Source organism: Panthera onca, chromosome Y (assembly GCF_046562875.1).
Source record: "Panthera onca isolate mPanOnc1 chromosome Y, mPanOnc1 haplotype 2, whole genome shotgun sequence".
In the NCBI taxonomy this organism is placed as follows: domain Eukaryota; kingdom Metazoa; phylum Chordata; class Mammalia; order Carnivora; family Felidae; genus Panthera; species Panthera onca.
Window position 1 is genome coordinate 24,784,997 of NC_138358.1, and position 27,695 is coordinate 24,812,691.

Consider the following 27,695-nt stretch of genomic DNA (forward strand, 5'->3'; position numbering starts at 1 on the left):
TTTCTTACTGCACACCCCCCCCCTTTCTTTTTTCCATAGGATCTTTGGAAAACTGGCATAAATACCTGTCTCAAATTCAAAATAATTGCCGCTTTCCCCTTCTTACTGGGTGACGTTTCTTTAATAGATTTAATGTTTTATTGTTTTCATGCCTCTCATTGTAAACTACATAAAATCGCTTTTGCAAAACCGAACACCATTTAATTTTTCTAAAGTCTGTTATTATGAAACCTTCTCTGTTATTATAGATCATTTGCTATTTAAGTATTAGCATTCACCACAAAAATAGCATGCTTTTATAATGATTGTTGAAAACCCATTTGTAAAACCCTTAGTGTTTTTAAAGTAGGGTGTTTTAAAGAGGCATTATATGTTAAAATATGCTTTTTATTTAAAAAGCATTGAAGAGCCAGTGTGAATTTCAAATATGCCTGGTTCACTAAGAATAAAGGAAATAGTCTGTGAAGGGCCAGCATAAAATGATTAATTATTAAAAGAGACTTTTGTAATTTAAACCTATGCTTAACTCTGTCTTTCTCTCTCTCTCTCTCTCTCTCTCTCTCTCTCTCTCTCTCTCTGTCTCTCTCACAAAAACATAAACATTAAGAAAAAAACTTTTTAAAGGGGCGCCTGGGTGGGTCAGGTCATGATGTCGCAGTTTGTGAGTTCAAGTCCCATGTCAGGCTCTGTGCTGACAGCTCAGAGCCTGGAGCCTGCTTTGGATTCTGTGTCTCCCCTTCTCTCTCTGCCCCTCCCCTGCTTGCACTCTGTCTCTTTCTCTCTCTAAAAAATAAATAAACATTAAAAAATTTAAAAAAAATTTAAACCTATGCTTAACTAAATATGATGGACTTTTAAAAGAAGTGTTGAAGTCTCTCCCCTTCTATGAAGTAGCTCTTGGCTTTTTATGGAGACGGGCAGTTCATGCAGAACTCATTGGAAATAGGATGAACAGTCTCTTGACCTGATGATGACTTTTGCCCAATGAGACTGGGATTATATTACTGTTTTTTTGAGCACACACATAGCTGCAGGTAACTATTTTCCCCTACGCTCTGTTGGGCAGTCCCTGAAGGCGGGCTGCTTTCCATGTCGGGGGTGTCTGACCATGGCAGTGAGGGTGCAACCTGTGCAAGTCGGAGGGGCCCCACACAGCCGGCCAGAATGCGTCCCGCCACAGCCTTGGCTGATTAGCCACCCGAAGCATGTAATCGTGTTCCTGACTGGAGTCACACCAAGGAGCGTGGTGGGGCTGATGGCTCCCTATCTCCCAGGTAGAGGGACCCAGCGCTTGGCTGTGCAAGGAAAGAAAGACCTGCTACCCAGCCAGACATCCCGCACCCAAATCCCCCTGGGCTCATCTGCGGGGGACCAGCCCCCACCATCCTTCTGGCCTGCACGTTGCCTTCTTATTGTCCTGAACCAGCCACGAGTCAGAAGCTTGCCCTCTGCTCGCTGCTCAGGCTGGGTCTGTGCCGTCTCTTTCCTTAGGAAGAGGGCACCCATCTTCTGATGGTGAGACGGGCTGGTCCTGACCCCAGTCCGCAGGTGCTGACACTGAGCTTGCAAGCTGGTTCTCAGACGACTTGGTATTCGGTGGCGGGAATACATCTGCCCCCTGGTTCCCAGCTGGGCCAGCTCTCCTGGTATTTTCACTTGGAGTCTGTCCAACTACCACAGCAGGGCCTGAAACACAGTATTCATACACTGTACTGGCAATTCCACTGTATTATACAGTGTAGGTCTGTTAAATGATGTATCAATATCAGATATATTTTTTAACATTTTTTAACGTTTATTTATCTTAGAGAGACAGAGACAGAGTGCAAGTGGGGAAGGGGTAGAGAGAGAGGGAGACACAGAATCCGAAGCAGGTTCCAGGCTCCGAGCTGTCAGCCCAGAGCCCAACGTGGGGCTCGCACTCAAAAACCGCGAGATCATGACCTGAGCCAAAGTCAGACGCTTAACTGACTAAGCCACCCAGGTGCCCCCCAATATCAAATATTTTAATAAAAGCACTGATCTGTCAGTTGTTGGGGTATAACATCAGGTCCTGTAGTTTCTTATCAGAGTACTCATGCACATAACGCTCACTTGTGGACAAATAATCATCTCAACTTTTGCAGTAAATTGATACGTACTGGCCTCTACTGTATTTTTCCTTTCATGAAAGCTTATTGGGTTAGTAAAATTTTCTTAAAGTACAGAAATACATACAAATGTTCTGTTCAGCCTCCCGTGTTTGGGGTAGGGAAGAAGGGGACTTCCTAGATTCTATAGCTTCCAAACCTGATGATGCTCTTAAAATCAATGCATGTTTTGAAAAGATGGTCAACAAACTGCATTCTATTTGAGCGTTTAATTTGGCTTATGCTGTAGGAATTGTCCTAAGCCGTTGTCTCTGACTAAGTTGACCTTATAGACTTGTGTTAGAGTTTAAAATAAAGCAGGACAACAGACAGCTTTTCCTTCTCCCTTCAAATAACATTGTTAGCCACACCCCGGGATGCTTGCAAACGTTAACGCAGGTAAATGCCCCCTGAGCAGCCAGTACCCTGCAGTGCAAACCGGAGCATGGTCTCAGTTGAAAAGGCTGATTCTCCACAGGTAAAACATCAACGCTTGCACATCGGGCACTTGTGACTCCCCCCCATCCTTGTCTGTTTTAAGTCTGATTTATAGCTGACCTACACTCTCCTCCCTCCAGAAGGTGATATAATTTTTTATTTTACTGCCCAAACTGGTGCTTCTGACTCACATCTCTGGCACTCATTTGGATAGGGAAGGTGAGAACCTGAAATTGTTGTCCAAATGTAAAGACTGAGATCAATTTGTGGCTCTCCGTGATCTCTGTTTTCTCTTTACCATGCGCAAACCAACATTAATCATGTATCGCTTTGTTTCCAGAAAGATCTGATGATGGTGTTGACTTAATATCTCCATGAATGTCTTCATATTTGAAATATTTAAAGCTCAGCTCTTTAGAGATGGTCTAATAACACTTTTCACAAATCCATTTTTTAGCATTTTGAATACAGTGACCCGATTCCTGGATGTGATATGAACACAAATTGCCTGAGTACTGATTAGCTCTGTGAGAGATAATGGGTAGTGGCTAATTATTGAATCGTTGGAACACTGTATCTTGCTACATTTTCATAACATTTAGACTCATGATAGAAACATTTTTACAGGAGTAATCAGATCTCGTGATTTACAACTGCCGACTGTGATCATTGAGTTTTCTGTCATTCTATTTGCAAAGTTTTTTACATCATTGGGTTTCACTGAAATACTTGTCACGCTTTAAAGAAAATGCACCTGTAATGTCCCATACGGTGGGATGTTATAGGATAACATGTTTGACAGAACAGCATAGATTTCAGGGGACTAGGTTGTTCAAAACTAAAGAAGAAAAATCCTAGTCATTTACGTAATAAAGGACATACGGAGAAGGCATGCCTGGTGCACATCTGGTTGTGCAGCATGGACGCTGGCTAAGCTACCTAGGACTCTTCAGAAGGCCGGGCTGTGGGGGCTGGGTGTCTCGGGGCTGGGGGGGGCGAGGGGCCGAGCCCCATCTGCACACAATTACAGCCGAGTCCTGGAGCTCCTTCCAATCAAGGGAGCCAGCTGACCCTAATGCAAAGCAGATGGGCTGTTTCTCCACATGCAAATCGCAAGATTGTTGTACGTAATAATTAAAGAGATTGTTAAATGAAGAAATGGGAACTGACATCACTCTGATGCTCATTATGTTCGATTAAGGCTCTTGGTCGTTGAATGATATTCAAGATTAAAACCATCTAGCAAGGGGATTGTTATGCTTGCGTTTGCTGCTGATGAGTTCAGGTAACTTCAGCGGCCGGAGTATTTACCGGAGGTGCATTTATGCTGGAGCATTACGCATAGAAGGGCCAAGGAGAAACTTGGATGGGGAGTCTCAGAGAATGTGCTTTATGAGTGTAAAGAACTCCCCAGTCCTCTTCTCTTTACTCAGCACAAAGAAACCTCATGAATCCTGAAATGTCCTCAGAGGCCACCCCCTCCTTGCCCATGTGCGTACCCCCCCCCCCGGCAGAAAGGGTGCCTAGTACCCTGCCTGCAGCGCAAACACGATGCAATCATTTTGTCGAGATTTGATCTCAATCTTTAGAGAAGCTACTTTGGGATTAAAACTCATCCACAACGAACTTTCAGATTTTCCAGCATATCAGCAATGGTTAGCAATCGGTCTTTTCTTTTTAACTGGGCAAGTTATGTCAATGCAATAAAACGATTCCATTTTGTAAACTTACCAACATAGTTTTGTTACTGTTTAGCATTTACTTTTCCAAAACATAAGGGTAAGCAAATACCTGTGCTAAGTTTTCTTCCTTCTGCTAAGTGAGTGCCCTCCGGCAGCAAGGGGGTTGCCCATTGGTGTCAAGATGGCATTCCTGTATCCTCTTAATTTCTGCTGACAGGGGGTTAGGCTGTTCCTTCAGCACACATTTCCTGAGCATTTGCTGTGACAGAATGTGCTCTCCTGAGCCATGATGAGGTGTGGGAATGAAGGAGAAGGTGAACATCGTCAAATGACCTGGCTGCAGTAAGAGGCAGTTAAGTGCACATGTTGACTGTTGCAGGCTAAGCTTCGGAGAGAGAGCAGAGAATGGGACCTTTATTTCCAATGGGGAGGTTTAGGGTAGGTCGCTCTGAGGGGCGGCATTCAGACTGAGCTCAGGAGTATTCACGTGTCCATGGTCAGAAAATAGGAAAGACAATCCAGACTGAAAAAATCCGTATAAACGCGTCATGGTGGTAGGAGGCAGCTGACAGTGTGTTTCTAGAGAAGCTGGGTGTAAAGGTAGGTTGTGTGACCAATATGTAAAATGTACCAAGAGACAAACAGATCACTGGTGGTAGATGATAAAGACGCATGCCGTGACGTGATGTTGAGAAGTTTCCCTTCGTTCCGCAGAAAATAAGGTGTGATTGAATAGTCTGAGAAGGTGGAGGGGACAATCTGTCCCGTACTCTAGGAAAATCATAGCCACAAAACACTGTGAAGGGGGAACTAAAAAGATGGGCTTGGGGGACATCGGATGGGACGTTGTTAGGAAGGTCCAGACAGGAGATAGAGGGCCTAAGAAAGGGTGGTCACCGTGGAAACAGGATGATTGGGGAATTCCTGAAATTATACTCTGCAGTCAAACCACGAGGTGTTGGTAGGTCCAAGAGCAAGTCGAGAGGTCCCTTAGCGATCCAAAAGAATAGAGTTGCCATGCACATACCATCAGGAGTGGGGACATCCTCAGGAGGGGCATTTGAGTTGGGACTCGTGCAAAGAAATTCATCTGGCCAGCAGGTGGACAGTGGGACCTGCAGCCCTAAATCAGGGTACAGAATCGAGAGTCACATACTTAGCAGAAATACTCTAGGCCTGAAAGCGAATGTGACTCTCAATGTAAGGTTGTGCACCGAAAACAAAAGTTTATGACCTGAACCTGAATAAACCCTCACACAATGGCAGAACAGGAGACAAATTCCACCCCAGCCAGCAACATCAGGGACATTCAAATCAGAATCTTTAAGGGATATGCAGAGCTATGAAAAGTGCCTCCTTTCTCTACTTTTCTCAGTAGCTCTTCCTCATTCAAAATGTGGCAAGAAGCAGAAAACTCAGAGAGAAACCAAGATCAGGTCATCGCTGTAGGCAACTTCATCTTCCTCAGACTTGACTACTTGATGTTCAAAATGGAGGTAATTAACCCTTCCCCCACAGCACAGACCCACAGTGAAGATCACTTGAGACACCAGCATTGTAGTAAAGGGACAAGGGATGCACATAACCCATCAGCAAAGCAAAACGGAGACTACAGTGGGTATGGGGAATGTTTTCTAGAAAGTATTTTGTACAACTCATTGACCTTTGACTGGATATATTTGGTGCTGTTTAAAAATTATCCAACTCCACCCACCTCAATGTTTAAGGACTTTAAAGTGTCCCCAAACAAGACGCAGCATAAATTAAGGTCAACGTGAAATCAGAGTTGATATTCAGTAACGTCACTAACAGGCATTAGGTATTATCTACGTTTCGTAGTTGCACATTTTTCAGTTTCCTCTCTGTTTAAAATGAAGAAGTGGAAAAATAAATAGAGCATTATCAAATAATGTTTTCAAACGAGTTGTCAACGTGTTAGGCAAATGCTCATTCTCAAGAGAAAATGATCTTAATGGCATGTGAAGTTCTAGGTTGTCATGGCGTTGAACATCGTGGTGCCATGGACTCTACCTAATCCAATTAGTCTTACACATCCTATGAGTACATAATCTTATTTTAAACTTCCCTTTCCATAATGGCTACCATTTGGAACTATGGTTCTTAAATCTGTCCGTCGCCAGACCACTTGAATGCACCATGGGGAGAAAAAAGAAATCAGAATGATGAACTACTTTAAAATGAGCCACCTGTGAGGGACTTTTGAAGCAAGGCGGTCACTCGTGCCAAAACCAAACATTATAAATTCATCATTTTTCAATTTTAAGCCATAAGTCTATAGGAGGGAGCCCAGCAATCAATTGGGGAATGCTAAGGACCCATGCTTTGGAAATCATTCTTGTAATGTTTGACCACATGAGAGCATTTTAGGCTTGCAATTTTTTTCCTTAGAAGGCAAACATTCTGAGATGGAAAGGCAAGTAGACCGGGGAACCACGTTGTGATGACTTTAGACTGTATCAGCAGAAACAGAGCATGTTGGATGGGAACAGTGTCTTCAAACTCTTCACGACCATGGCGTCACATGAATTCTTGTTAACTGCGTGTGATGCCACTCGGTAACATGGCTTATTCAGAAGAACGCACATAAAAGAATTGCTCTCAAGATGCCTGGGTGAAAAATGCTTGTTCAGAATCAGGAACCAGTTTAGAGTCTCTTTTTAAAAAAGGGAAAGCTAAAAGAAAAGGAGGTAATTCTCCTGAAATGTGGTGGGCTGACCTCAGTGTGAGAAGCTCTCAAATGTGAAACCGTGATAGGAAGAAGCCACTTTCCTGGAAGGAAGTGAGGATCTGTTGTCATTACACGAGATTTGTCTTTTCTAAAGGTTTTCTTCCTCAGCTTTACCTCTGATCATTTTAATTGCCATGGTCCTGTTTTAGGTGTCCCCCTGAAGCCCAGAAAAGAGTTAAGATTCACAGAACTGCAGTCTGGACAGCTGGAGATTAAGTGGTCCTCGAAATTCAATATTTCCATTGAGCCTGTGATCTACGTGGTGCAAAGAAGATGGAATTATGGAATCCATCCAAGTGAAGACGATGCCACACACTGGCAGACGGTAGCCCAGGTCAGTGCTTCCTGCGCCCTACCCCTCCCCGCCTTGAGGCAATGTCGACCACATACCTGCAGGCAGAAAATTAACTCCTGGGTGGCTCTGTCGGTTATGCGTCCGACTTCAGCTCAGGTCATGATCTCATGGTTTGCATGTTCGAGCCCAGTGTTGAGCTATAGGCTGACATCAGGGAGCCTGGAGCCTGCTTCAGATTCTGTCTCCCTCTCTCTCTGCCCCTCCCCTGCTCACACTCTGTCTCTCTCTTCCTCTCTCTCAAAAATGAACCAACATTAAAAAAAGAAAATTAACTTGCTGTGCCCCAGCCAGAGTAGCCTGACTGCCAAAATAACTCACTCAGACGCGGACATAATAGCATGTGTGTGTACGGAAGACAGGACGAGTCCACAGATATAACCCGGTACAACTAGCGACTTGACTGTTGGCCTACTTTGCTCAAAATACATGTGCAGTGGAGATAACTCTCTAATCTGAGTGTTCACATTTACTTCCTCCAAGAACTGCATTTCCTTGAGATAAACTTAACACCGGCCAGAGTCAAAGAAACATGACACTACTAGGACTAGTTCACGGGACATTGGACCATCTACACGACTCCTGTTTCCCCTGCATTTCAAGCCTTCCTTCTACACAAGGACTTGAGTAGCATGGAGGAAGATTCCTATCGCAAAAGTCCTTAGTGGGAAGTAGCCGTCAGCTCCTAAATCTTTGCTAAGTGCTTCCTCCGTCCCGCTCAGCTTACACACTGATACCCCACCTGCATGGAGTACGCTTGGGGTTTATCTTGACCCGTGCTGCTTCCTTTTCTGTCTCGCTGATGAGAAAAGCAAAATATTTTCTTTCTTTTTAAGAGCTGCTAAATGGACTGCCAGCTGCAAGAAAACTACACGGTTCTAGAAAATGAACAGATTCTCAGTGTGAACCTGCCTCATGTCCTCAGCAGCTGAAACGCCTTCTCCACATGTGTCTGGAGGCACAGATTCTGACCTTAAGTGGATCGGGTCATTTTTCTCCAAGGACCCGATTCCCGTTATTGTTTCCAGTAGATGCAGAATCAGTTTGAGGGTGCAAGTGTTTGGAGGAGGAATTTGGTTCTTTTCTAATAGTATCTCAAAGAGGATAAACACTAAAATAATTTAGACACTCCTAAATAAATGAACAAATGAGTGGGGAAAATGCCTGCTCAAATAAATTTAGGAATTGTTTCATTCCTATTTTCTTAAAATTTTTTTTTTGCTTTACTAAAACATAAAGGTGTTTGGCATACAGCCAACATACATGATATGTTCCTTAATGGGACAACCTCACTTGTAAATTTTACGAATTATTTAAAGATTTATGAGAGTAATGGACAAGAAGATCATGTCTCTTATTCCTTTTTTGAAGAGAGGGAAGATCTTGAATAATAATAATAAATTTTATAAATGTATATAATATTTTATATTACAATTCTATTTATATTAATATATAATACATTAATAGTAATGTAATTATTACTATTATTATTATTAACTAGTTCACATCTTCCTTTCTCTTCCTTCCTCCCTGCCTTCTTTGTCTGCTAAATGCTATGGGGAACGTGCTGGCTTCAGGTTTTTAAACTAAAAGTTAAACGTAAATGGTGATATCTGTGGAAGGGTCACCTCACAGTTTGCTAAATGAGGTAGAAAGCCACACGTGAGAGTTCATAGCTTTCCCTTGGTCTCGGAAATGTTTCTCTTCCCTTAGATATTAAAGTAAATGTGACACACCTTTGCAAGAAGTTATTGTGGACCCGGGCTAAGGAGGTTTCAGTTCAATCCCACTTGCCCACTTTCACGCACTGAGCGCACACTGGGTTTGGCACTGGGCAACTCACTGGGTCAGTGAGGCCCCGCATGTGGGGACTTGGCTCTTGAAGTCAGTGTAGGGGTCCGCAGGTCCCCCCCACAGATTGTCGGGAAAGCGGGTATGGTTCCCCTCAGCCTGATGAGGTGGGAGGTTAATCGAAGTCTTGTTACTCCAGCAGGAGACGCAGCCAAACCCGGGCACCTTTACCACTGCCCACTTTTTTTCCTTTGGACATTTTATTGGACAGAGAGATATCAACACACCTCATCCTTGAGAAGCACGACCGGGTCCTTGTAGATCATACATGATTTACTCAAATAAGGAAAAAAAGGCTCGGGTTGCAACATACTTCCGGAAATTGTTAGCGCTCTTTAAAGTGCGTGAGTCTCCATCCGACTCCCAAGATTCTATTTGGCAAGCAAGTTAAAGAGGCATTTTTCTTCTATAATTGAAAGATGATTTCATTTTCTTGCCTATAATGTAATGATTAGCTCATGTATATATTCGCTCATATGTATAACTTAGCGATTAAAACCCTCATGGGTTTAACGCTGTATTTAGTCACCAGACTTAAGGAGCTCAGCCATGTTCATATGGTTTTGACTCCAGAGATCTTTAACTCTTTGGAGTGAAATACCTATGAATGGAATTAAACACCTGAAACGCCCTAGAAATTCCTTGACCCCTGATAGCTCTTCTCATAACTGAGCACGGTCCCCACACTTAGGCACAAGGGCACAGGGATGTCAAGGCAGTGTGGCGTTGGCTGATGAGGTGGTGCACTTTTACGACAGACCCAGTTGACATGTCTGGGTAAAAGGGTTCTCTGTGCTCTGTAACATCTCCCCCCAGACCACAGATGAGCGGGTCCAGCTGACTGACATACGACCCAGCAGGTGGTACCAGTTCCGAGTGGCAGGTGTCAACGTGCATGGGACCCGAGGCTTCACCGCCCCCAGCAAACACTTCCGCTCTTCCAAAGGTCAGTCTCACTTTCCTGACCCCTCGCTCCCCTCCCCCTCCCGGCATACCTGGGATGCACATCCCTCGTGTCCCCACGTTCCTATTCACAGCTGCTCAGCAGGTGGCTTTGCTGTTGTTGGTGAAAAGGACCAGATGTGTTTGAAGGCAGCGTGTGAATATACGATTAAGACCGTCATTGGGCTTTATACCTTCCAAACATCGCACAAGATAATCTAGTGGGGTTTTCTCAACTTCGAACTGGTGGTTTTCCATTATCAACTTGTGTTGAGTCTTAGCCTCGAGATTTTCTGTGTCAGTCACCAGTGAATTAATTTTTGGAGGGAAGGGTTTAGTTTGAGCTACTTTAGACTGTGCGGCTTTTCTTGAAACGGTTGTCATATTGAATGTGAGTTAATCTCTTTTATTTCATCACACCCAGAATCTAAACCCCGAGTCACCCCGAGTCATCTACTCACAGTCACCGTATTGTAGTTGAAGGACATACCTGGGTTAGATACGAGTGTTCCCTCCATCTGTATTCCCCCAGTCGTGTTTAGATGGCTGTGCACCTCCAGCGTTCACGATACGTGTGTTATAAAACCTCATCTCAGAGCCGGGCTGGTCGGCTTGTTCACCTACTAACCAGTCGCTGTCGTCTTATGTGGAAGCGAATTCAGATTTATTTTAAACAAAACGCTTTGTGATATTAATGCATAACAGAAGGCTTATGACATCAGTCCTACGTATGCTCGTCCTACGTGGAAGCGAATTCAGATTTATTTTAAACAAAACGCTTTGTGATATTAATGCATAACAGAAGGCTTATGACATCAGTCCTACGTATGTTACGGGAGGGTTTGAACGGGCTGCTCTGACTTGCGACTTCTGCTGCAGGATTGGTCTTCAGTGGAAAGCTTGCAACCGAAATAATTTCATATTTGGATCCTATTACACTGTGTGTTGTAGACTTTTAACTCTCTCTTTTTTTTTGAAAAAGAACTTTTAAGAAAGGAAAAGTGCATTTTTTCCCCTCCACGGAGGCAAATACACTAAGCAAGTTTAAAAGTGGAATCACGGACATCAGACCTTGTCTCGAGGCTGTCTCCAGTTGGCCTGATGATTTAGAGAGGGAAGTGAAATAATTAATTGACAGTGGGTTCGGAGGTGAGGATCAACTTGGGTGTCATGATTCAAAGGTGAGCCAGGCACATCGTGGCTAAACTGTGTTCCCATCTGTTCTGCTGCTACAGGTTGTCTGGTGGCTCAGGTCAGGGCTGCAAATACGTGGGCAGAAGCACTTTGCAGCCTTTGGAGACACATGTGGAATACCTTTAGGGATGGGGCGGGATCTGGGCAGGGCTCTGTTGAGTTTCCAGGCCGGTCATGTAGCTTCCAACTGCCTAAGAGGCATCCGTTCCGAGGAAGCAGCCAGGCCATGCTGTCCCAGTATCCCTGCCGTGTGTCTGAGCACCTTAGTCGTCTAGAATCACGGCTGCATCCCTCAAGTTTAAAGGGGCTCTTGTTGAATGAGAATGCACCATGTTGGGGAAACATCACAGTCACCATTACTCTCTTCTAGTTACTCATTTTCCAAACACATCCAACCCTCAGCATCCCAGACTCCAGTTATTGCAAACCAAAAACGTCTGTGCAGAGTTCATAGTAGATCCTAGTCTTTTTCCAGCAAAAATGCATCACACTACTGTGGAAATGTAATACACTGGCTAAATGGTCAAAGACATTTCCTTCCAGGACTGGTCTAAAGGATCCTTAACCATTTACAGGGTGACACCACGTCTTTCCCCACCTTACTCCAGTTTCATCAAATGTAGAAATGGGCCTCATTGGGAAAACAGTTTTTAAACCCCTTGAAATATAACTATTGCATCATTACAATCATTCCTCTTAAGTGTACAACGGAGTGACTTGTGGTATTCACAGTGATTTGTGGGGCACTGTCTTCCCCTGTTAGAACCCCCCGGGAGCCTCCATGCTGTAGAACAAAGTTAGTTTTGCCTCTTTACCTTCTCCTTGGATCACTCATGTTTCATTCCTTTTTGTATTCAACAAATATTTGTTGAGCACCTATATGTATCAGGCACTGCTCTGGGCACAGGGGATAATAAATGAACAAAAGGAAAAAAAACTATCTGCTCTTGTGGAACACACACACACACATTTATTCCAGTTGGGGGTGTGAGGAAACAGTAAATAAGATTAGTAAGAAAAATACTGTTGTAAAGTAGGATAGTGATTACTGACGATAGAATAGAACTCAGGACAATACTAAGGAAGGGTATTTGTTTTTTTTTATAGTCTTAGCGAAGGCAGACAAGGGTTTTGCTGAGAAAGAGATGTGTGTGAAAGGAGATGAGAGGGGAGAGGAGGGGAAAGCAGGGATGCCGGGGGAGGCCACTTGAATGATCCTGGGCGAAGGTGATGGTACTTTGGACGAAGCCAGAAGTGAGCTGCCTGGGAAGAGTGAAGAGTGAAGCTGACAGATGTGAGAAGTTGCCAGTGAGTGATGCTGGTGGGCCACCTCAGTAAATTCTAAAAGTCACTGGCTGGCTCATTTAATGTGAGTGAGTTTTATCATATGTAAGTTAAATTCCAATAAGGTTGTTAACACAATTTTTCCCCAGTAAGATCCCCATTCTACATTTGACGAGATCGGGTAACTGAGGAAAGATGTGTCGCCGTCTTGTAAATGGTCAGGCATCCTTTGGACAAGTCCTGGAGGAAATCTTCATCCGTTGAGCGCAATTAGAATACTCCCATCATTTTGTGATGCGACTTCACTGAAACCATATTAGAGGTGATTACGAAATCTGCACAAACACTTTAGGTTTGTGAGAGTGCAAGAACCACACAATCTAGAATGTTCCTCCCAGGGAGATCTATAGCTATGGAGCATATTTGCAAAAGCAGGAAATAAAACATTTTAACACTGCCATGTTTCAAAAAATGGTACGTTTTCATTTAATAAAAGCCCATTTATTCCCGCTGTGCTCCAGAACTGAAACTATACCAGTTGTAAGTCCTCGAGTGGTTTAAAATTGCTTTGAGAAAGAATTATTGCTTCTAAAATAATAGTCTGTGCAAAGGGTAAGTAATTTCTAGTGTATTTGAGTTGGGTAGAGGGCCAGCCTTGATCACTTAAGTCTGGGTCAAGGGAAAGGCGAAGGGGGAAGGGATTTTTTCCATCTACAATAAACACATCTGAAAATAAAAGGCAAATTAAATACAGAGAGAAAAAAAAAACTTGATAAAATGGGTTTCATTTAGCTTATGCTTTCTGCCTGCTATTCATTGGCCTTAATCCTGATTTTCGTGGAGAAGCCAAAATTCTTGTCATTCTCTTCTTTATGGTTATGTTTAAATACAAAATTAGTCTGTGGTTTGCCAGAATGGATTGGCTGTTAACTAAGTTAATTTCCTTTTAACTCATGTATTTTCCAATAACTTAATCTCAGCCCCTCAGAGTGATGATTTGTACAGAAAGTTCTGAGTTGTTGCTACGTTGGTAGATTGCTGTTAGCCCGTACGTCCCCCAGAAGAAATGCATGATTATAAAACAGAGAAAATCAGTAATTTTTGCTGGCAACAGAAAGCCCAAAAGAGAGGTTGGGATAATTTCTGTATTCACTTATTTAAATCCTCTCCCACCTTTCCCCCGGTACTTAAGAAGGAAAATCGGCTTTGACGTCAAAAATGAAGATGACAAATAATTCAGTATCCTAATGTATAATGTCTCTTTCTGGTTTTTGTCTCCTTATTTGGAAACTAGGAAGGGTAATGCTTCCACGTGGAGACTTACCTTCCTCGGTCACTGCTAGGATGAAGTGCCTTTCTTTCACCCCGCTGCCACATTCTAGGGTCTACCAGAATTTTTGTGTCCTGTTGCATTGGAACAAACCACAGGAAGCACGGCGCATAGGAACAGAGGGTGCCACTGCGCCTGAGAGCTTTGAGCGCAAGTGGCTTACTTGGGAGGCCGTCCAGGGAACAAGGGGGATGGGAGGTGACGCAGGGAGGAAGAGAAGGAAGAGGGTAAGAGGCCAGTTCCCATACTGGCTGTCACTGTGGGCAACCGAACTCCTTGCTGTGGGGACTGAGTCCTCAGATGCACGCTATTCTGCGGGGACATCCGTCCACACATGGGCAGAGCTCTGGCCGCTGGCGGGGCCAGCTGAGGAGCTGGGTTCCCAAGTTAGCCATGCGTCCTGAAGCCGTGAGGTGCAGGGACTGACACTGAGATGCGGGGGTCTGCAGGGCTCGGGCTCCACGGCCACGGGATTCCTGCTACAGCAGATCACGGACATGTTCTGCTGTGGTTCAAAATAAATACATTCACAGTTTCACAAAAGGAATGCCCGCGTTCCTAAAGATCCCCGGTCCCCTTCCTGTGTCAGACGGCGGCAATAACCCGAGAAAGGTGTGCCTTTCTGGCCTCGCTGTGCGCCTCTCCCCTGATGGCACCCTCTCCCAGCCTCTTGCAGGCTCCACGGTGTGTCCGTACCAGAGCCACTCATGTCCAACCCTCAGAGGCCCCAGATGTGGCAGTGAGCCATGGGGAGGGACAGCTGTAGCTACAGAAAACCTACTTTTTGGGTTCCACGCCATAGTTGCTCATCTTTTTTCAGCAAATTGGTGTTTAACCTTCGCTTGATCATATTGATCCTTATTGAAGGGGCAAAAAATGGGTCAATTGCACGCTCTGTATGGGTAATGTATATTGTATATTGTTGGACACAAAATGCATGTGTGTTGCATGCCCCATATTGGAAATGTATATTGGTGAGTCCTACTACCTGGGCCAAACGTTTGCTGAATTTGGGAAGTAATGTCCCTGCCCATCCAGATGACTTCTGTGTGTCAACGTATGTAGCAAGAGAAAGAAGGAAGTCTTCAAGTTTTGTAGGTTGTACAGAGCAAAATCTGAATTTTGGGTTTTTGGTTGTTTTTTTGTTTTTTGGGTTTTTTTTGCATGTTGCCGAAAGCAGGCAAACATTTGGATGTTTAAGACTGGTCAGTATCAGTTGACCATTCTGAAACAGCAAACGTTAAAGGGACGTAGAGGGAACACTGTAAAACTCCACCTTCTGTTGCTAAGCTAATGTCATTTCCTAGTTATTATATTCATGTCCCTCCAAATTCGAGGCTTTTCCTACACGTTTCTTGTCTGTTTTCCCGTGAGCCCAGGATACGTTAAAAAGGAAAGGACGAAGACAGTGTTGTTTTTAGAGCACACAGGTCTCACGCTGGATGTTATTCTGTGCGTACATTATGGAGTGTTAGTAAAATGAGAACAGACATCACTGATAGTAGTAAAGTCCCCCCCTGCTCCTCGGGACCAGTGACTTTTTATGCTGTCCCACAGCTGATGTGTGTGTGCCATTTCCACTGGGCAAGACTCCACGTTACATGTGTCCTAGAACTATTTACTAGTTAGGGTACCTTCTGCAGCTTTTCAAAGACTTAGGAGTTGTGTCTCTAGATACTGCATGGTGATTCCTTCCTTCCTTCCTTCCTTCCTTCCTTCCTTCCTTCCTTCCTTAATGAGGGAAGGAAAACTATCCCAACTGCTGAGTCTGGAAAGAAAAAGAAAACTGACCTATTAGAACCAACCTTCTAATTCAGGTGGAGAACTTGTGGGTAGTAATACCACTGCTTTAAAAATATCCACTTGGGGGGCATCTGGGTGGCTCAGTCAGTTAAGCGTCCGACTTTGGCTCAGGTTATGATCTCACCGTTTGTGAGTTTGAGCCCCACGTCGGGCTCTGTGCTGACAGCTCGGAGCCTGGAGCCTGTTTCAGATTCTGTGTCTCCCTCTTTCTCTCTCTGCCCCTCCCCCACTCAACGTTCTGTCTCTCTTTCTCTCGCAAACATAAACATTAAAAAAATTTTAAATATCCACTTGGTCACTGTCACTTCCCTTAAGACATATTCCTGTGATGTGTTTCAGTGGGAGGTTTCGATATTATTTGAGGAAATCAAGTAGGTGATACAATTTACATCCATTTTCTTAGAACGTATGTTGTTCCTCTATTCGCGCATGAATATACATGTGTATGTGTATATTATTTATTTATAAGGGTTGTTCTCCTTGCTGTTTGTATGCTACCCATTCACTTGTAGCATTCGTTACCCACCTAAAGTTAAAGACAGAGTGAAACCTTAAACCTCTCCTTCTGAAACCCACACCTCCTTGGCTTGAAGCACCACATAAGATCGTTAATGAAAGGAACTGTTTCTGTCCAGAGCTAACATTGGCCATTCGTGGCAAATGGTCAACACAGCCTGTGCTGGAAACTGTATGTAAGCAGAAGCTAGCACAGCCTTGCTATTTCAGTTATCTTTGGAAGCGTGATTCCTTTCTGCTTTCTGAAATGTTTCTGCAGGTAATTGGAGAGATCTCACAGAGGGAGTGGAAAGCAGCAGAAAGGTGGGGGAGAAGTGCCCTGATTTCAGCCCAGAGGGAGGGGTCCAAGAGCACTGGTCTCGTGATATGACTCTGACCCTCCCCCTGCACACACACACACACACTCTAGAATGTAAACTCTCCAGCCCTCCATTTCCTCATCTGTAGAATGGGAACAAAACTCCAACGTTTACTCAACAAAGCACAACCATACACTTGTAACATTAGAAATGGTGCTCGTCTCAAGTTTCAAAAAGCTAATGGTATCACTGCTTTTGAAAAGACTCTCACTCAGGGGTTGGCCATCTATGGCCTGGGGTCCAAATTTGGCTCGCTGCTCTCTTTTACAGATAAAGTTTTATTGGTACACAGCTCATGTGTTGACGTATTTTCCATGTCTGCTTTTGAGCTATAGCAGCAGAGTGAGGTCGTCACCACAGAGACTGTCTGGGGTGTGCAGATCCTGAAGTGTTTACTCTCTGCCCCTTCCCTGAGGACATTTGTCAGGCCCTGCACTAGGCTACTAGCACGGACACCTTCCCCATGAAAGGGCTTTCCAAGTTTTGTGTCCAGGGACACTGGCCCATAGTTGTGGTGAGGACATATAATACGTGTAGGGATGTGGCATGTGTGGGTGTGTTTTTAGAGCCTCACCTTCCTCTTCCCTCGTTTTCATTCTCCCCACCCCCCTGCCACCATTACCTGAATGACCTTGGACAAGTCACTTCGTCTCTCTAACCCTAAGCCCTTTACTGTTTTTTTAAAAAGCACCAACGAATAAGCTGTACAGTACCTTAGGGCTTTATTATAATAGATTGTGTGTGTATTTCTTTTTCACATTTCTAAGTTCTAATGCAATTAAGACATCGGGCAAATGGAAAGAAGAGACTTTGTGTAATGCAGCAAAGGGAATATTATTTTCCTTCGTAATGAAGGGAAGCATGTCACAAGGCAGGGGATGGCTTGACTATGGGAATTTTAGGACTGCGAGTGAAATCCTTCAGATTAGACAGATAGGACAGGCTGCCTCTCCCCTGACATCTACAGTGAACGAATGGCCATGTGAGTATCTGGCTTACAGAGGAGAATCAGGGCAATAACCAGATGCTCTCTCCAATTCCTGTTGGCTTCGTAATCGGACAGTGACTATTTTGGGGGTGTCTCATCTCGGTAACGGAAGTACACCGTCTTGATATTGTGAGTTGTCAGAAAGGGCTTCACTTTTAAGGTAAGATAAAGCACATGTTACCAATTCAAATATTTGAAAGCATTATTTCTGCATAGGTGGTTCTCATGAGTTATGTTGCACGTTTCATAACGTTCCGTAAACTAGAGAGTATTTTTCTGGATTATTATGATCACATCCAAGGTGCGGGACAGTTTTCCAGGGAACTAAGTAATTATGTACCAAACGGAGCAGATTAAGACAACACAATACCTAATACTAGCAGACCTTGTTAAACTTGAATTTCTCTATTAGGAGAGGAGATGAGTTTGAGCTCTTCCTATGAACCTACAATAACTGGAGAATTCACCTGTTTTCAGCATAGAGACATTCATGTACACCTGTAATTATCCTTATGCATTAAAATTTTTTTCTTGCCTTGAAGAGATGATTAGCTTGCAAACTAGGTTCCCTCTCAGAAAAGTCGGTAGGTCCTTTTCCTGGGATACAGGTCGAATCCTACAGGAAGGGGGATTGCTTCCGGTCTCTTGTTTCAAGCCAGAAACAGCCCCTCGGTTCACTTCACTGTCTTGTTAGGACTCACTCATTCCAACTGACAGGGCTTAAAATGGAAACAGAAATACCGCCTCACAAATCAAAGTCATTCATCTATTCATCCAGCAACTGTTTGCTGAGAGCCTGATGTGTGCCAGGCACTGGCCTCCATGCTGGGAAGACAAACAGATAAAGCGGATCTGTGAACAAAACAGATAAAAAAACAAATCTTCCCCTCATACAGCTTTCATTCTTGTGAGTGGAGGCGGACAGGACATAAAGGATGTTGTAAGTCAGTTGGTACTAAGGGCTGTGCAGAATAAGGGACGCCTGGCTGTATATTGAGGACGGGCTCCAGGGAGGCAGCCGCAACATCAGGGAGCATTGAGAGGAGGTCTTGGCAGTGATGGGGGAAGGAAGGCGTTGGCGTGGTGTGGGTGCTGGTTGTGGTGCAGATATTGTGCATATATTTTGAAGTCCGTGCTAACAGTTTGCTGAGGGGATATGAGAGCCCCAGAAGTGTCTGACTTCTAGGTTTTCAGTCTGGTTAAGTGGAAGGAGGAGTTTCTGTTTATTGAAGGGTTGGCTCCCATGGCGTGGGGACAGTTATGACGTGAGTGCTGGACACATTAGTTCTGAGTTGGCTCTGGCACCTCCAAAGGCAGCTGACTTGAAGACCACCAAATATTTGACTCTGAGTTTGGGACAAAGTCTGTGTGGAAGACATACATTTGAGAGTCAGCAGCACACAGACTTTGGGTAAAGCCGTGACTGGACGAGATCCCTAGAAAGTGCGAGCACATGAGAGAGAAGAGGTCCCTGAATTCGGGGGCCGGATGCCGTCTTGTTGAGTCACGGCGGCATGGGGATGAAGTTGGGGTGGGGGGGGGGGATCAGGCAGAGAAGAGAATCCGGGTCCCGCAGGACCGAGGGGAAATTCAGCAGAGCCGTGTGTCAGGTAGAGAAAGTGCCTGTAACACCAGGCAGTGCTCGGTGGTGTCATAGCCACATCGATGACCCAGGTTCGGTTCCTGGGGCTCTGCTCAGCCAGCAGAGCAAGGAGTCCAGGGCTTCCCACGCCCAGGGTAACTGTGACCAGTGTGTTCCAGCTTATACTGAGCTGAGTCATGTTCACACCTCTTGGCTTGTCGCAGGCGGGTGCGAGGCTTTCCAAGTTCCAGCTTGCAGGTAGGTCATCAGACTTTCATGTGTGTTTTACACAGAGAAAGATCTTTTACATAAAACATAAATACATGTTTATGTAAACGTATAAACTATCCATAGAGGTGCCCCACTCAGACTCACCGAATTAGCGTATCCCAGTATATGTCTTGGGTGCTCCCAGAAGGTTCCTAAAGTTGACAATATTAGAATCACCTCGTCAACACTGTCACGTAACATGCTTTGGATTCACCTTACCTGAAAAACAACAATGAAATATTCTCATCTTTTTATCTATCTATCACCGCAGAAGAGAGAGAATGAGAAACAGAACCCCAAGCAGGCTCTACACTCAGTGCGGAGCCTGACGAGGGACTCAATCCCATGACCCTGGGGTCATGACTTGAGCCAAAATCATGAGTTGGTCTCTCAACCAACTGAGCCACCCAGGCTCTCCTGTTCTCATTAAAAAAAATTAAGCAATCTGTGGCACCTGGGTGGTTCAGTCAGTTAAGTGTCCGACTTTGGCTCAGTTCATGATCGCAAGGTCTGTGAGTTTGAGCCCCGCATTGGGCTCTATGCTGACAGCTCAGAGCCTGGAGCCTGCTTTGGATTCTCTCTCTCTCTCTCTCTCTCTCTCTCTCTCTCTCTCTCGCTCTCTCTCTCTCTCTCTCTCTCTGTCACTATGCCCCACCCCCATGTGCACTCTGTCTCTCTCTCTCAAAAATAAATAAACATAAAAAATTTTTAAAAATTAATCAACCAAACCTCCAGTCGTTATATACCTTTAGAAAAGCAAGAGACTTAAAAAAATAATCCATGTTTCCATCGTTCCAAAACCACGAACAATCTTGACAGTAAAAACATGGCTAAATCCCCTCAGTCATCTTCATTTATATCAAGTTAGGTGTAACTTCTTGGCACTGGTGATGCACATGGCATTACCCTTCCAATTATTGACAGCATTTTTCTGGGAAAGCATCTTCAAACAAATCCATCTGTAAATCATTTGTGGTGAGTGGCATCTACACTTGTTCAGTTTGTGGCGGAGAATGAAGGAAAGGCCGTCTAGCTTTGTGTGTACGTGCTTATCTTTGTATATATATTGAAAGTGGAGATCTGTAGAGTAACCTCATCTGTCTTGTGAGAGGCGAAGAAGCTTTTGCTTTATGCGACAAGCCAGAAATGGCGAAATTACAGAAACGGTTGTTATCCGTATGTCATCCAATTTGTAATGTAGATTAAGAAAAAAATGCTTTTGGGTCGCCTGGGTGGCTCAGTCAGTTAAGTCTTTTGATTCTTGATGTGGGCTCAGGTCTTGATCTCACAGTTGGTGAGGTCAAGCTTTGCATCGGCTTCTGTGTTGACAATTCAGAGCCTGCTTGGGATTCTGTCTCTCTCCTTGCCCCTCCCCTGCTCTCTCTCTCTCCCTCCCTCTCTCTCTGCCTCTGTTTTTCTCTCTCTCAAAATAAATAAATATATTTTTTAAAAAAGACAAAAATTGCCTTACTTTTGCTGACATCCCTTTGTTGCTCTTGTTTGAAGTGAGGATCAAAAGTTACAGAACCACTGAGATGAAAACAGTCATACGAGCTGCATTTCTCTCTTTCTCTTTCCAGAGTTTTCCAAGGCAGTTCTGCGTTGCGGACCTACTTAATGTCAACCCACCTAAATCAAATTTTGCCATGTTTTATAAACATTTATCAATTTCAAACACAGTGAAGATGAAGCTGGGTTATAGTGATACGTAAATGCCTCCAAGGAGCCTTCTAGATTACAAATATGGCCCGTGCAGTGCTCATGCGTTGACCATGTAGTCATTAGACCTATAAGGACATGGGTTTCGTTGTCACCTGGGTACTCAAGTCCTATGGTTTGTCTTTCTCCCTGATTTCAGATCCCTCTGCACCCCCAGCGCCTGCCAACCTCCGGCTTGCCAACTCCACCGTAAACAGCGACGGCACCGTGACCGTGGCCATCGTCTGGGATCTCCCTGAGGAACCAGACATCCCCGTGCATCACTACAAGGTATTTTGGAGCTGGACAGTCAGCACCAAGTCACTTGTCCCAACAAAAAAGAAGCGGAGAAAGACTACGGATGGGGTAAGTGGGAACAAGAAGAAGGCTGTTGTCTTCCAAGTCGTACCGGAGGTCAAGGCAGCTGACCGGAAAGGTGGCCTCTGCTGAGCTGAGAGAAGGAATGGGTGAAGGAAAGGTTCCCATCCCTCTCGTTTGGGCCGAGGAAGTTCGAGGAATGGAGGGCTGTGCCAGATGCTTTTGCCTTTGACGTTTTAGGTACAAAACAGCTGCATTTAGTCCGTTGACTGACTCACATCCAAACAGCAGGCCAAACTCCTGAAAGAGAAGGAACAAAAATCATTTTTGTCTTAACTGTCCAGTCACAGAAAATGATATAATTCAAAATGTCTTTTACGTTTAGATCTTTTTTTGGGGGTGTGTTTGAGATCCTTGTAAATCAAAGAGCAAATGTTCCTGGCTTTTCTGTTGCAAGGTATTTCCATCTGTAACCTAATCAGTGGAACAGTAAACAGCTTAGAAAATGCATGTTTGACAATATATTTCTCTCATTGATTAAAAGAACTCGGAGTGGTTTATTTTCCAGATGGAAAGAAAGAAAATCTTCACTGAACCATGTTCTGAAATGAGATTCTATGATAGTGAACATTTTGCATTGTATGAAATTCTTAGTGCATAAAAAGGAGTTACCCGGTTTCCTTTTGGTACACATTCCTTTGTTGTTACAAAACTTACATAAACAACTTCCTCCTAATTTGTAAAGTTGAATTCCATAAAAAAACAAATGTTTGAAAATGTTTTAAACAAGGATAGCAGGACTTTTTTTTTTTTTTTTTTTTTTTTTTTTTTTTTTTTTTTGCGGTGAAGATTCCAATTTCTGTGCCATTTAGAATTCTAAAACACGTCTCCCAAAACTCCGTACCCTTGATATTTAGCTGTGATGCCTAGTTTGTTTTTATTTTTAAGAAACTTCCTGACTGTTCCATCTTTTATTTTGAAGGACTTCACAGCAGGCGATCATTGGCAATGCATGATTATCTCATAGGGAGATCTGAAGGGATCATAGGGGTCGGAAGCAGAATATGATGTGTGAAACGTGTATGGTACCCATACACACACAAACACACCCACCATCAGTCACCAAACAGCATCACGGGTTACCAGGAAACTTTGCAATTTACTTCTACTCTTTATCAATTAAATAAATAAAACATGAACTGCAAATTTAATTGAAAGTATTAATGGGCCAGAGTGGCCAAAATGGTAGGTCACTGTCTTACGGGTGACTTCTGTTTTTGAATCCACTGCGGGCAAGCTGTAGGTCATGTGGATCACTGAATTCTTCATGTTAAAATCTGACCAACTGACATTAAGATTAGAAACTGGGAACGTGTAAGAATGTGAGAGAGTACGAAATTTTCTTCTTGGGAATCAGTAGGTTCCCATTTCCTAAGACACCATTCTAATATCCTTGGTAAATAAGGAGAGAAGGGGTTTTCAAAGGGGATGCTTTTTCAAAAGTGAATTTTCTTTTACCTGAGAGATAGTAGTTTAGGGAGAATGCTAGGCAATCCGACAGGAAACCGTGACTAGGAGAAATTGAGAATCGGTAGTTTAGGCAGACACGCTAAAGGTTAAGAGAGGTAGAATGTCCACCACGAGGCGCTGGGAGGGTTTTTCTCTAACGGTACCAGGTAGCAGGCTGCAGAGCACAGTCCCCACCTCACCGGGAGAAGCAGCCACAGTCTGGAGTCTGACGCTCAGTCTTCCCATTCTGGAAGTGCAGCCCCATCAGCATTGCAGAGCCAAGCTGATGAGGATGGCCAAGTGCTGATAATTCATCCCTCAAAAGCCCGAATCATACAGCGATGCCGTGTATAATTTACAGCGAGGATCACACTCACAGTTCTGGAATGCCCATGAGAAGCATGTTCTCTTGCTGAAAAGAGATCTCACAAGACCCAAAATGAAGACCAGAATGCCAATAGGTGATTGCGGAATTTACACAAGTCTGTGATTCCATCTTTGGTGATCTCAGACGATGCCCTTCGTGCAGCAGGCACACTGCACACATAACACTGGAATCGTTCGCACTGGAAAGTGCGTGCCACCATTGGCCTGCGATTGGGTGTTACATTACTGACGGACACTGTCTGACTTTCATAACTGGTAATACCACCACTTGGACCAGTTGTAGGCAAGTCTTGCAGCCAAGGAGCTCTTTCACGTCAACACACGCATAATAGTTTGACAGACATCTTGAATTCTAAGACAGTAACCTTATTTTTCTTCACTGCGAGTTCTTGCAAGGGACTTTGGTATCCTACTTTTCCTGTAACCCTAGGAAGAGCAGCAGACTCAGACTTATCGAAGCTGTGCTCCTGTCTTGGAGCCACCATCCCACAGCTGGTTCGCTCCAATGTCACTGGATCTCCCAGTCTTTAGTAGAATTACTCTCTGGCCTCCAGCCATCAGGCAAATAAACAGGTTTTTGACTTGCTTCTTTTAAGGCTGTGCATCACACACAGAAACTCTGATGAGTGCTTGACATTAATGATGACAATGACTAAAAAAATCTTAAAGCATTTTCTCGCGATGTTTTTTGCTACCACTTTTGATTGAAATTTACTCATGGAAGATTTAGAATAAATATCAAAGAAATACAGTTAAGGACAATTCATAATTTTTCCAGGTATCTGCTAACACGAGCCTCCGTCAGTTTATGGCAAACATGTCTCTTTTCTCCATGAGGTGGTGTCTAGAATAGTCCAGAGCAGAATTATTCATTTTTTTTCAAACTTTTAAAAGTTTATTTATTTATTTTGAGAGACAGAGACAGTGAGCAGGGGAGGGACAGAGAAACAGAATCCCAAGCAGGCTCCGTGGTGTCGGCACAGAGCCTGATTGGGTCTCAATCCCACAGATGGGAAGCTATGACCTGAGCTGACATCCAGAGTCTGATGCTCAACCGATTGAGCCACCTGGGCGTTGTAGAATTATTCACTTCTATACTCATGAAAGAGGATCCAGTAATTGGATAAGGAACACAATTCCCAAATAATATGTTTGGGCGTTCTACTTATACTGATAGTAAAACTGGATTTTTTGAGGGCACTTGTACGGCAGGGGCTGACGAGACGCTTCCTGAGGACCGTCTGGCTCTGTGAGGAAGAGGAGTGGCAGAGGCAGAGCGGTTTGTAACGGGCTTGGCGAATCTTCTCTTTTCCTGCAGTCCCAGAATTCGGTGATCCTGGACAGACTGCAGCCACACAGTGGCTACACCGTGGAGCTGCAGGCCATCGCGTACTGGGGGCAGACGCGCCTGAAAGGAGCGAAGGCGTCCCTGCACTTCACGCCCGCACGCTCTGCCAGCCACAGTAAGTGTCCTATCCTGTCCCTGAACTTCACGCCCGCACTCCCCACCGGCCACAGTAAGTGCCCTGTCCTTGTGGAGGCATGCCTCTCTGGCCTCGCTGTGCGCCTCTCCCCTGATGGCACCCTCTCCCAGCGTCTGGCAGGCTCCACGGTGCGTCCTTACCAGAGCCAGTCATGTCCAACCCTCAGAGGCCCCAGACGTGGCAGTGAGCCATCGGGAGGGACAGCTGTAGCTACAGAAAACCTACTTTTTGGGTGGCATGCCATACTTGCTCATCTTTTTCAGCAAATTGGTGTTTAACCTTCACTTGATCATATTGATCCTTATTGAAGGGGCAAAAAATGGGTCAATCGCACGCTCTGTATGGGAAATGTATATTGTTGAGTCCTGCTGCCCGGGCCAAACGTTTGCTGAATTTGGGAAGTAGCATCCCTGCCCATCGAGATGACTTCTGTGTGTCAACACGGGTAGCGAGAGAAAGAAGGAAGTCTTCAAGTTTTGTAGGTCGTACAGAGCAAAATCCAAATTTGGGGTTTGGTTTGCTTGCGTGTTGCCAAAAGTAGACAAACATTTGTGTGTTTGAGATTGGTCACTGAGCCATGTTTCAGTTTTACCTTTGACTTTAATTTGTATCTATTGAATATGCAATATTTTGGTGTCATAGTGGAAATTTAGCAAGAAAACTTACGTCTCCTAAACCTGGGGATGGGTGACATACCTGTGGTAACAGGTATTCCACAGTGGTCACGTTGCTTCTTGAAAGGCTACTTAATATTCCATCGAGTAAATTTTTCCCATATTGGTTTTTCTTGCTTCCAGTTTTTCTAAACTAGTATGTTTGCCACAAACTGAGCAAAACAAGAGGAGAGTCTTACATGGCAGTCATATCTGAGCCAGAAAATAAGTTCCTTTCTTGTTTTTGGCTTTGTTCACGAGACGGGGCTAGTTAGAACTGCTCAGGAGAAGCGCGTGGCAAGGTTTCCGGGAATGGGAGAGATTAAAGGACCATGTGATATTGATTCCCTAGGAGTAGAGCCCCATGGTATCTGCCTTTCATCATGGGCATGCTGCAGAAGGGTAGAAAGTGCTAGAAGCCTGTCTGAATATAGGAAAGGCAAGCCACGCTCTGCAGAGTTAGACGCAGTCATTGCTTATGATTATTTTCTACCACCTGGGAAAAATAGGATCGGAATGAGCAGGTCTGTTTGAAATGATGCTTTCAAAAAAGTTCTAGAAACAGCTTCCTAGCTCCAAGAGAAACCATCTCTTTGGAAACTAAGTGTCTTTGAAACAGTCTACTATTTTTAAGCATCTCTCTGAATATAATACAACTTTTACCTAAAATTCCTCTTGGAAACTTTTCTATAGGTGTAGTAACTTCATGGATTTTTTTAATCCTGTCATCCATCCACTCCTCAACCTGAAATGTATGGCCACAAAATATGACATTACTGTCCCTAATGATGGAGGTAATTGCTATATTATACTGTATTGTACCATAAACATAGGTCCAGTATATATAGAATATATACTTATAGACCAAGTATACATGATATAGTACATATGTACCATGTATTTGTTTATGTGTGCATGTCCGTGCACACAGACACACATGGATACAGGCACACATAAACATACACATGCATGTACTGTTCAGGCACGTAGACGTACGCACACGTACACATTATTGCAGCACTAGCTGCATTTTGAGCTCTGCCCAACATTGAGTTTGGAAGATAAACATGGACACATGATGGCACAGACATCAGTCCACTGCACACGTAGTCATAATGGACGCGAAAGAAGCTGAAGTTTTGGTGGGGAATGAGATCCCTCAAGAGTCATGAGTGCCCCGTGGGCCCACAAGGCATGGGCATCCGCCCACACACGGGTGGGTGTGTGTGCGCATGCGCAGAGATTGGAAAGTGTGCTGTGTGTGCAGAGAACTCAGCGTTGGGGAGAAGGAAGGAAGGGGGGTAGGTAGCGCTGTCCCTGGGAGAGCTCAGTGAGTGTGTGGACTCAGCGACCATCTTTGTGCTTCTGATGCCCTCTCCCTGTGTCTGGCTGCCAGCTCAGCACCTGTACAGGGGTGGCTAGCAGGTGCTCAGACAGCACACCTGCTCCTCTCCCAGGATCTCCCATGGCAGACAGCTCCCCTCTTCACCCATCTGTTTATGCCAGAGATTGAGAGGCCAGTCTTCATGTTTCTATTTTCTTTCTTTCCAGAAATGCAGTACTGCAGAAAGTCCTTTTTGTCTCTAATGTCAAATGTTCTTGGGATCTATCAAGTTCTTTGCCATGTTTGGGCCATTCCCATCGCTTTCTTACAATTAAACAAGTCTCCTAATTAGTATCTGTTTTCACTCTTTCTTAACTATCCATTCTGTAGATGGCAGCACACATGTGCTTTAGAAAATAGCAACTGTGTAACATACTTCTCCTTCTTCTGAATTCCACCCTCAAGAGTGTCCCCTAGTCATCTTCTCCCAAAGTTCATCCTTCACTCCTGTCCCCTTCTTCCTCCCCAGCCTCCTTCTCAGACCTGAGTCCTATAGACTTCTGCTTCACCAAAGACCTTTTTCTTCCACTGGTGGGAGGGATTTCATGTTGTGTAAAATAAGTTTGCCTTTATGTGTCCTGGTTTTTCTGGTAAACAACATTCCTTCCCCATTAGAAGCTGGTGTGGGATTGCAGACTCGCATAATTTGTGTTTCTTCCCACAACCAAGAACAAGGAGTGAAGAATCTGACCTCAGCTTGCTATTGTGGGGGTACATGGAGTGCCTCAGCAAGTCCCCGTGGACACAGAGCTCTGATTGGGCTCTGGATCTCCACAGCACATCTAGGGCTTTC

At 44.3% G+C, this 27,695-nt stretch overlaps 1 protein-coding gene across 1 annotated transcript in view; it reads left to right on the forward strand.

Annotated features, from left to right (window-relative positions):
* Positions 1-27,695, forward strand: part of LOC145714895 (anosmin-1-like) — a 182,859-nt gene that overhangs the window by 129,845 nt on the left and 25,319 nt on the right. The window contains exons 5-8 of the mRNA XM_081794424.1: positions 7,148-7,332; positions 10,018-10,147; positions 21,328-21,533; positions 24,700-24,844. Of these exons, the coding sequence (XP_081650550.1) occupies positions 7,148-7,332; positions 10,018-10,147; positions 21,328-21,533; positions 24,700-24,844 (666 nt within the window). The remainder of the gene's footprint in view (positions 1-7,147; positions 7,333-10,017; positions 10,148-21,327; positions 21,534-24,699; positions 24,845-27,695) is intronic.